Source organism: Juglans regia, chromosome 11 (genome assembly GCF_001411555.2).
Source record: "Juglans regia cultivar Chandler chromosome 11, Walnut 2.0, whole genome shotgun sequence".
NCBI lineage: Eukaryota > Viridiplantae > Streptophyta > Magnoliopsida > Fagales > Juglandaceae > Juglans > Juglans regia.
In genome coordinates this window covers 14,788,836-14,799,793 of record NC_049911.1, presented here as the reverse complement: position 1 = coordinate 14,799,793, position 10,958 = coordinate 14,788,836, and the positions used below count along the sequence as shown (strand labels likewise).

The window sequence follows — 10,958 nt, the reverse complement described above, 5'->3', positions numbered from 1 at the left end:
TTAGTAATTATATAGAAATTAAAAATGAATTGTTCCTTTATCATTCCTATGATTTCCATGTAGAATACTCAACGATCAACTTCTAAGTCATGAGGCACCATTATTGAAAAATTATATATTGGTGTGTAGTGTAGAAATAATAAGTAGCATTTCTCTTGATGATTTATAAATATCTAGAGTGGTCCTCTCAATAAAGCTAAATGTTCTAATTAAAGTATTTAAGATATCCATCTTAAATCAACTTCATCAGTATCTTAAATAAAATAAAAAAGCGTCTTAAATATACCTGAATGGGATAAAATATCCCAAGCCGAGAATGGCCTTCCAAGCCCAACTTAAGGGTATGAGTCTCATCAGGAGGGAAGAAAGAGAGGAGTAGATGATGGGACAAAAGGTTGAAGAATGATAGTGTGTTCGGAGGAAAAATAGGATATGTGATATAAAGGAGATTGACAGAAGGTAAAGAGGGGAGGACCAAACGACTTCAAAGGGATTTTGACTTCTACTTCGACTTCTCCAACCTTGTGACAAGAGCTCCAGAGAGAATATATCTTCTAGAAAATAAATCCCAAACTTCTATTATACAACGAGGATGAGAGATTGTAAAATAATCATATTATAATGGACGTACCCTGCAAACGACCAGTGGACGTAGGTATTATGTCAAACCATGTAAATTTGTGTCTTTATCTCTTTTATTTTTATTATATTTATCTTTTATTCACTGTCATGGATGTATATACAGATGTTGTACAGCCGCACCGGACTACCGCTAAAGGATCCAAACCATACCGATCGAGACCCGAATCGTCACACCGGGCTGATAATGACTTTTTCTCTCTTTCCAACCTGTTGTGCTATCTTTTGTCATTAACAACACCATTGGGCACTTATCATAAATAGAAGCTTTCCTAACCCTAAAATGCATTAAAAAAAATTTCCTCTAATTTTAAATAAACCATAACCCCTCCACATCTTACAAAAACCTATTCCCTATCCACCGAGCAACATATAATATTTTGTTTTATGAATAATACTAGATATAATTATAGAGTGCGTAAAAGTCAGACAATTCTTTTGAAAAAGAATATGGTCCACCATTAAAAATTTAGTTTTTTTCAATTGGATTCTATATTTACTCTTTTTTTTCTCCAAAATAATTATGCGGCGCCTGTACTCGCTACAGTTACAAATATTATTTCTCTTATTTTATTTTCTTTCATTTCTTTCAATCATTTTCATGATAATTATTATAATTTTGAAAGAAAATATCGATTTTTATGTGCAAGAGAGATTATTATAATTTCGAACTTACAACCATGATATTGACTTAAGCATCTTCAAGTTAATGAATATGTTGTTTTTTTTTTTTTTTTTTTGCATCTTCCATTATATTTTGTGTTTCCTTTTGTATTATTATATATGGATTATATACATTATGTAAAAAAATTATTATTGTAATATAGGTACGCCCTTGAAGATAAAGGAAAAGTTATTGCAGAGGTTCTAAGAATTTCATCTTTTTTTCAAGCTGACTATTTCTAGGATTAAAAATGTTTTAAAAAGACCAGATTCCATTAGTTCAACGGCGAAATTGTTGACACGGCACTTATTTCCAAAGTGCCTACGACCCGCTACTTTTATTTTATTTTTAAATGACCCCGTCTTTTGTGTTTTTATTTTATTAATAAAATGTGACGTGTCAAAAGTGTCAACGTAATTGGACTCAACCAAATTTTGGATAATTCACAAAAATATATATAAATTAAATGAGCTTAAATTTAATATAAAATGAATTTAAGTTAAAACGAGTTGTTTTATCGAGAAATTGTTGACGTGGCACTTATTTCCAAATTGTCAACGACCCGCCATTTTTTATTGAAAAATTTTATTTACAATTTTTAAGTGACTGCATATATAAATTTTTTATTAAATGATAAAAAATTATTTTAAGAAGGATATTTTTAATATTTTAAAAAATTTTAAAAAGAAAATTATTTGGGCTCGCATTACTACGTAGCATTACTTTTTTTTTTTTATTTTTTTAAAATAACCCATTCTCTTGTGTTTTTATTTTATTAAAAAAAATGACGTATCAAAAGTGTCACGATGTTTGATGGGTTCAGAAATAATTTTTCGAAATAAGAGTTAGTTGGACTCAAATTTTGGATGCGGATGGCAATATATATAATTCACGAAAATTATATAAACTAAATGAACTTAAATTTAATATAAATGAATTTTGGGTTAAAATGAGTTGATTCTATAAAATACTATTAATAAACGGATAATATTAATATAGTACTTGACTATTTAGTTTTTTATAGAAATATTAATTTTCTTGTATATTATGAGTTAGGATAGTGATTAAAAAATATTTTATCTTGAACCTAGTTGTAATTATAAATAATTTATATAATTATTCATTTATTATATATAAAATTATATTAATTGAGCCAAAACAAAATAAAAATGAATTATTAAACGAGTTATATAGTTTGTATTGTATCACCAATTATTTATATAGATCGTGTTGAGTCTAACCCATTTAATTAATGTGTCGTGTTGAAATTAATCTATATAATTTAATACTCATTGCTAACATTGTATTTCGCACGCCTTTGAGTTAAGTTCCGGCATCCCACTTGACAAAGCCCATTGGGCCTCAACCCAATACTCAGCCCAAGGGTTCCAAGATCACCCATGGAGCAAGACGCCTATAAGGGAAAGTAATCAGGTAGCAAATGGGACTGACTCGCCTTACATGGGCCACACTTTGACATGGGAACTTGTACAAGACTTCGTGGGAAATACTGAAAATCATCGATCCTCTAAGATGAAAACATCAACGGATCACGAAGGATGAAGCAGGGTCATGGAACCATGCCCCATTAATGACATCACTTCTCGAGTTACGTGCTATATTAATGGTGTTGTCTCAAAACCACGTGGCATTAAAGGACTCTAATAGAATGAACAATATGAAGGGCACGAACTTCGTAAGGACAGACACAAGCTGTTCCCCCCACACACCCTGGTATAAATATTAAATATTAGGTACAAGAAACTCTCTCTGATCCCTAAACTATTTCACTTATTTATAAACTTTTAAGAGAATTTATTGACTTTGGCATCGGAGACTTCCTGGCCTCAAGTCCACCTTTTCCAAATTGTCTTCTTCCCTATCTTTTGCAGGCCCAAATTTTAAAAACCTAAATTACTAAAACTTGATCCAAAAGCATACAAAACACGAGGTCAACACTTTTAACTTACATGAATATGGTCGCAAATACGAATTGACACCCACAAAAATCAACGATTGAGATCCTTGAAAGTCAATTTTACTGCCGAAGATATTGAATATGGGAGGGAAGATGCCGCGTAAAACAGAGGAGCAATAATATACAAAGTCGAATAGAAAATTTCAAACAAATTAGTTTGTTTTAGCCATTACCCGTCCGAAAGCTGCAAAGAGAATAGTTTATTACGTTATTTCATGATGTGGAGATTTGCAAAGAAAATAATACATAATGTTTTCACCGCCAAATTTGTCTCTCTCTCAAGGAAGTAGTGAAGCGAAAGGATTTCCAGCTCTACCGCCAAACTCAGATCTCGATTTTCGTATCCATTCCGGTGACCAGCTTTTGCTCTCCGCTCATCGGTCAGAGGAGTGAGCACAAGATATTTCCGTGACAGGTAATGGCTAAATTTTTTGACAAGGTTTGTTTTAAATTTGTTCTACTGACCGGATTTTCCACGCCATTTGTGTGGCTTAACTCTATTTCATTTATCCGTGATTGTTTCTTCGATTCCATTGCTTTGCTTTTGCCTTTGTCCTGGTTGTTGCCTCTTGGTATTCCACCAAACTACAACCTCTCCTTACAATAAATAACTGACGTTAAGTACTTTCTGTACTCAGTGCACCCACACATCTCTGGGCATGTTCATTCGGAATTTTTTTTTTTTTTTTTTTTCAGTCCGATCCAAAATTTGGATAATCGGATTTCGATTGCGGATTTTGTTTCGGAACAAATCTGGGTTGGTATTAGCATAGAAAAACTCGGGTATACCCGATCTGACTACCGGATTTTAAACTCAGAATATTTATATATATTTTTTTATTAGTTTGAATGTTTTATATTTTTTTGTTTATTTCTATCCACTAAATAGATAGAAACTCAAAAGGAAAATACATATTATATCCAATGAATCATCAATTTTATGTTTTTTTTTTTTTTATGTTGAACTGAGTTGAGTTAAGTTGAGTTGAGATGATAAAATATTGTTAGAATATTATTTTTTAATATTATTATTTTCAGATTTGAAAAAATTGAATTGTTTATTATATTTTGTGTTGAAATTTGAAAAATTTGTAATGATGAATTGAAATGAATTGAGATGAGTTTATGAACCAAACGAATACTCTCTTCTCCACGTGACTTTTTATTGGTGGTCAAGGAACATGAACATGTACTTTGACCTATTGCCTGTTTTCTTACTAATTTCCTTTTAAGCATTACATGCATTGTAATGGAACGAAGAGACGTGTGCACAACCTGTATACTGTTTTGACGCATTTAAAGGATGAGGTTTTACTTTTCAGTGTGTTAATTAAAGATTTTTTTTTTAAAAAAAAAAAAGAGCCGGTAGCCATATGGAAGTGGCCCCGTCCCAAGTTTATTAATAAGCCCTCACTTATGGCGGAGGAATACCATGGTTACAAGCTAAGTATGAGGGAGTTTACAGAAAAGAAAACAAAAACCTCTCAAATACAAACCAACCTAAGAACCAAAAACGGCAAGACGGAAAAACAACAAAACAGAAACTAACAGGCCTAAAAAAATACGAAAATAAAACTAAACAGGCCTATAACAAAACAAAAAAGCATCTAAACAAGCCTAACAAATAAAAACTAAATAACCAGAAACAACAAAACCAAACCTGGACCGCAGACTAACAGCGCAAATACGGAATGCCAAGAAAATCCAGCCGCACAATCCCTTTTAAATACCTGGGAAAATCTTGATTGCCGTTATACGTGACATTCAAACCCATTTCACCTTCTCTAGCAAGAAAATCCGCTGCACTGTTACCTTCCCGCAATTGATGAACCACAACAAAATTAAGCCCCTCGAGTTCCTTGCACAAAGCCTCCCAAAAATCCCAAAGATACCACACAGAGCATTTAATTAAAGATTGTAATTCAAATATATTCTCCATAAAAACCTCATTTTTTAACAATTTTAGAAGCAAAAAAGTGTAAGTGAGATCATTATGTCCATCAATTGAAAGCTAAGTTAAAATCATGTTTAACCTTACGTATTGGCAAAATTCACCACTTCATACCCTTTAGTACCAAAAAATCCCACAATAATGTAGTATCCACTCTTTTCTCTCTGAAAAGAGGTGGAGTGGTGAGTCTTAGTGAGTGGAACGTGAGAGGCGGTTATAACGGTAGGAAATGAATTTGGAGGTGGTCCCAGCAGTGCGAGGAATGTTGCTCTGGCTGTCAACAGCCATCAGGTGTTAGAGGAGGACGCAAACCACGACGGAAGGAGTGAAAATCAACCAGGTGAAGCCATTTCAGGGGAGACTCTAGTGCCTGTTACGAAGGAATGGAAGATTTGGAAGAAAAATGGAAGGAGTTGAGACTGCTTGATGAGGAAAGAAAGGAGATCGAGATTGATGATGATGATGTACCAGAGGAGCTGAGAAGGAAGGAACAGAGGTCTCTAATGGTGAAACTCTGTTCAACAAGGCTGATCAACAAGGAAATGCTGGAAACCACATTAGGAAAAATTTGGAGAATTAGTAAAGAGGCTGTGTTTACTGAGGTGAGTCCAAATGTTTTCGCTATTGTGTTTGATAATATTACTAACAAACAAAGAGTATGGTCGGGAAGACCATGGTTGTTTAACAACCAGCTGCTGGTCCTAAAAGAGTTTGAAGGGAACACTCCTCTCAAACAAATTGAGTTTCACTCAGAGAGCTTTTGGGGTGAGATTTCACAACTTACCACTGTCATGCATGACAGAAAGGAGAAGAAAACAAATAGGAGATACGGTGGGAAGGGTGGAGAAGGTAGATGTGTTGGAAGATGGAAGTGGATGGAGGAAGTTTTTGAGAGTTCAAATCCACATGGATATAACTCAGCCCTTGGCAAGAGGAAGAACACTCACAGTTAAGGAAAACAATGTCTGGGTTGCCTTTAGCTATGAGAAGATGCCAAGAATATGCTTCTCGTGTGGATGCATATAACAGGGCATTTCTAGATTCAAGGGGGAGGGGAACTTGAGAGGAGAAGGGAACCAGTATGGCCAATGGATGAGGGCAGCACAATCTCAAAGAAACAGACTGCTTAACAATAGTTATAGGAGTAATGAAGAAGGAAGTAGATGGAGAAATGAAGAAGAAAACTTAACTCAAGATGGAGCAAAAGGGAGGGAAACAATAGAAGAGGGCAGGAAGGAAAGGGAAAGTAATGAGGAAGAGACAAGAGAGAGTGAAAAAAGCCTAGAGAGTGAAAATGGGGTAAGTAAAAAATCAAAGGAGGGAGGGGAGTTAGTGGGAGACAGCTTCTTAGAGGCATGATGGATTAAACAAGTTGAACTCATGGATAAGAGAGACAAAAACTTGCAGGAAGTTGAAGTGCAATTCGAGTCCATGGTGGGGGAGGAAAACCATGAGAAAGAAGTAGAGGAAGAAGGCACCCTGGTGGTAAACAGGGAGGTAGACAAGAGGAGGGTATGGAAAAGGAGGGCTCGAGATAAACACAAACCAGAAGGAGTAGATTCAACAAAGACAACACAAAAGAAAAGGGCTGGAGCTATGGTGGAGGGAATGTGGTGAAAGTTAGGCAAGAGAAGGAAAGGGTATGGGGTGGTTGATAAACCTACTGAAGTGGCAGAGGCTATGATGCAGCCTCGCCAATTATCATGAAACTCTTGAGTTGGAACTGCCCAGGGTTGGGGAACTTTCGGATAGTTCAAGATCTTTGCTCTATGGTAGAGAAGTCAAAACCCAATATAGTTTTCATCATGGAAACTAAGCTTATTAATAAGAAATGTGATAGAATAAGGAGAAGACTTAGGGTGCTGGATGTTTTGGAGTGGATGCAGTTGGAAAAAGGGGGGGGTGGGGGATTGGCTTTGTTGTGGAATGATGAAGTGCAATTGGAAATTGTAAACTATTCCCAAAGGCATATCAATGCATGGATAGGAGGGAAAGGGGAAACTCGATGGTTGTTAACCTATTTCTATGGCCCCTTGAAATTGTGAAGAGGAAAGAGGCATGGAGTTTGCTTAAATCCATGAAACCCAGTGGCAATGAAGGCTGGTGCATAGTAGGGGACTTCAATGAGATTATAACTAATGATGAGAAGTGGGGAGGAAAAGCTAGACCTGAAAACCAAATGGAAATGTTTAGAGAATTAATGAGAGATGGAAACCTGTTTGATTTGGGATGGAGGGGTGACAAGTACACTTGGAGCAACTCCCATACAAATGCAACCTTTACTAAAGAAAGGCTAGATAGAGCCGTGGCGAACCCTCAATGGATGAACAATTATACTGAGACGTGGGTGGAAGTGATGGTGGCTAGAACTTCTTATCATAAGCCACTATTAATCCATATTAATGTGCAGAATCCTTCTAATAGGATGCAAGTAAGGCAAAGGAAAATGAGTTTCAAATATGAGGCTTGTTGGGCCTTAGAAGAGGAATGTGAAGTGATATTAAAATAGGCTTGGACAGGTTCCTCAAAGGTTACTGGATAATAGCAGGAAAGCTCTTCAAATGTGGAATAAAAATAGCATGCAAAGGCAAGGGCAGGAAGTAGAGGAAAAAACCAAGATCTTACAGAATTTACAAGCTATGGAAAATGGGAGTAATGTGGAGGAAATCAGAAAGGTCACTAAAGAGCTGCACCTAGCACTAGAGAAGGAGGATCTTCTGGTGGAAGCAACGTGCAAAGAGGAACTGGTATAAGCATGGAGATAGAAATACTAAGTATTTCCAGGCATGTGCCAAAGGAGAGAAGGAAAAGGAATTTTATTAATGAAGTGTAAGATGAAAACAACAGGAATTTTATTGGTTTTCAGAAGGTGGAAGAAACCTTTAGAATGTTTTTTGGCAAGTTGTTTCAAACCACTAACCCAAGCCAGGATGAGATTGATAAATGCCTTGGTGGGAATGAGTGAGAAGGTAACTATAGAAATGAATGAAAGGCTGTCAAGAAGGTTCACATCAGTAGAAGTGGAGGAAGCTGTGAAACAAATGGCCCCGTTAAAAGCCCCTGGTCCAGATGGTTTTGGACCATGTTTCTATCAAAACCATTGGGGTGTAGTTTCTGATGAAGTGTGTAGAGCTGCACTTGATATACTGAATGGTAACCCTATTGATCCTTGCCTCAATTTTACCTATTTAGCTTTGATCCCTAAAACTGTGAACCCCAAAAAAGTTACTGAAAACAGACATATAAGTCTGTGTAATGTAATGTATAAAATAGTTTCAAAAGCCATCTCCAACAGATTCAAACATGTTTTATCTGAAGTTATTTCCCCCTCTCAAAATGCCTTCCTGCCTGGTAGACTTATTAATGATAATGTCATGGTAGCCTACGAGTTATTGCATTCCATAAAGAGTAGAAAGAAAATGAAGGTAGGAAGTATGGATATGAAGTTAGATATGTCTAAGGCCTTTGATCGTGTGGAGTGGGATTTTTTGGAGGCTGTTTTGACTAAACTTAGATTTTGTAAACAGTGGACAGATTTGGTGATGAAATGTGTTAAATCTGTTTCATACTTAGTTTTGATCAATGGGGTCCCAGGCCATAAATTTTTGCCATCGAGAGGCTTGAGACAAGGTGACCCTTTGTCACCTTATTTATTCATTGTTTGTGCTGAGGGACTGAGCAGTTTGCTTGATCATTATGAGAAGAGTAAGCTCATAAGAGGGGTACAAGTGGCTCGAGGAGGAACTAGTATCAATCATCTACTGTTTGTGGATGATTGTATCTTATTTGGAAGAGCTAATATTGGAGACTGGAGGAAAATCCAAGAAATTCTACTGGTTTATGAAAAGGCCTCTGGACAGTTCCTTAATAAAGGGAAAACTTCTATTTTTTTCAACAATAATACTCAGTTGACAGACAAGCAAGCTATCAAGAAAGCTGGAAATTCATTTGTATGTGGCACTTATGAAAAATATCTTGGACTCCCTGCTATGGTAGGGAGATCAAAGTTCAACACCTTCAGAACCTTAAAGGAGAAGATATGACAGAAAGTTTCTAGTTGGAAAAACACTTTCTTGTCTCAAGCTGGAAAAGAAGTACTTATCAAGGTTGTTCTATAGTCTATCCCAACTTTCACCATGGGGGTTTTTAAACTCCCAATTAAATTGTGCAAGGAAATCAACATTATGCTATCAAAGTTCTGGTGGGGAAGTCAGCAAGAGGGGCGAGGGATGGTTTGGAGGAAATGGGAAAACATGAGTATTCAGAAAGGTAGAGAATGGGGTTTAGGGACTTGGAGAGCTTTAATGTTGCACTCCTTGCTAAACAAGGATGGAGGATACTCAAATATCCACTGTCCTTGGCAACAGTGTTACTCAAAGAAAAGTACTTCAGATTTGGGAATTTTTTGGAGGCTAAGCTGGGTGCTCAACCCTCTCTGGTATGGAGGAGCATATGGTCTGCAAGGGACCTCTTGAGAGAAGGACTGAGGTGTAAAGTAGGAGATGAGAAGGAGATTAATATATGGGGATCTAAATGGTTGATTAGACCCACTTCTTTTGCTGTATAGTCCCTAGTATCTCTACTGCAGAAGGATGCCAAAGTTGTAGAATTGATTGACAGTCAGAAGGGAGAGTGGGATGAATCAATAATAAAAACCATATTCTCGGAGGAAGAAGCTGAACAAATTCTTTGTATGCCTTTGAGTAGAGGTAGAGCAAAGGACAAGATATTTTGGGGGCCAGCCAAGAAGGGTCTCTTCACAGTCAGAAGTGCATATTTCTTGCACTTGGAATTAAAAGAAAGAAGCAAATGAGAGAGTTCATCAGAGAAGAAAGTAAGGGACATATGGAAGAACATTTGGGACCTTGAGGTACCAGGTGTGACAAAGCTTTTCTTATGGAAAGCTGCAAACAGTTTGCTGCCAACAAAAGTAAACCTGTACAAAAGAAAGATAACAATTGACAAGAGATGCCCTATGTGCAATGCAGAAGAAGAGACTCTTATACATGTTCTATGGGAGTGTCCTGCAGCAAATGATTTATGGGGTGATGATGCAAGCTATGTCAAGAAATGGACTAGATCAGAGGTGGATTTCCTGGAACTTTGGGAGCAACTTAGATGCAGACTCAACAAGAACCAGCTAGAAGAGGTGGCAGTGATGCTAAGGAAGGTATGGCTCAAGAGGAATGAATGGATTTTTGAAAAGAGATGGGATTGCCCCAGGAATTCATTTATTGCCACAAGAGTAGCCTTACAAGAATTTCAGGAGGTACAAGCTCAAGCTCATCAAAGCTGGCAGAAGAAGGCACAACAGTTATTGGAGACTTGGGAGAAACCAGAAAGGGGATTTGTTAAGGTTAATTGGAACGCCTCTTTGGATGTAAAAAGAAAGAGAATGGAGATTGGTATCATTATAAGAGATGAAGAAGGAGAGGCTTTGGTGGCTGAGTGTGATATCAAGAATAATGTGGTAAATGCAGCTGTTGCAGAAAGTTTGGCCTTGAGGAAAGCGGCTGATTTGTGCTCAGATCTCAATATTCAAAAAGCTATTTTTGAGGGCGATGCAAAGGAAATAGTCGAGGCTGTACTGAGTGAGGAAGAAGCTGTTTTTGACTTTAGTTCTATTATTGATGATGTTAAGTTTCACTTCAGAAAATATGACACATTGGTTTATTCAATTTGCTAGTAGAAAAAAGAACACAGTAGCCCATACTTTAGCAAAGAAA

General features: G+C 36.6%; 1 protein-coding gene across 1 annotated transcript; it reads left to right on the top strand.

The window, feature by feature from the left end:
- The first annotated feature begins 10,207 nt into the window (after positions 1-10,207).
- LOC109021333 lies at positions 10,208-10,918 on the top strand. Its single transcript, XM_019003949.2, has one exon. The coding sequence runs from the start codon at positions 10,208-10,210 to the stop codon at positions 10,916-10,918; it is 711 nt and encodes a 236-aa protein (XP_018859494.2).
- The last annotated feature ends 40 nt before the right edge of the window (positions 10,919-10,958 follow it).

Bases quoted from the DNA above. Each gene is read 5' to 3' on its own strand.
- LOC109021333 (XM_019003949.2), top strand. From the start codon at position 10,208: ATGTGCAATGCAGAAGAAGAGACTCTTATACATGTTCTATGGGAGTGT.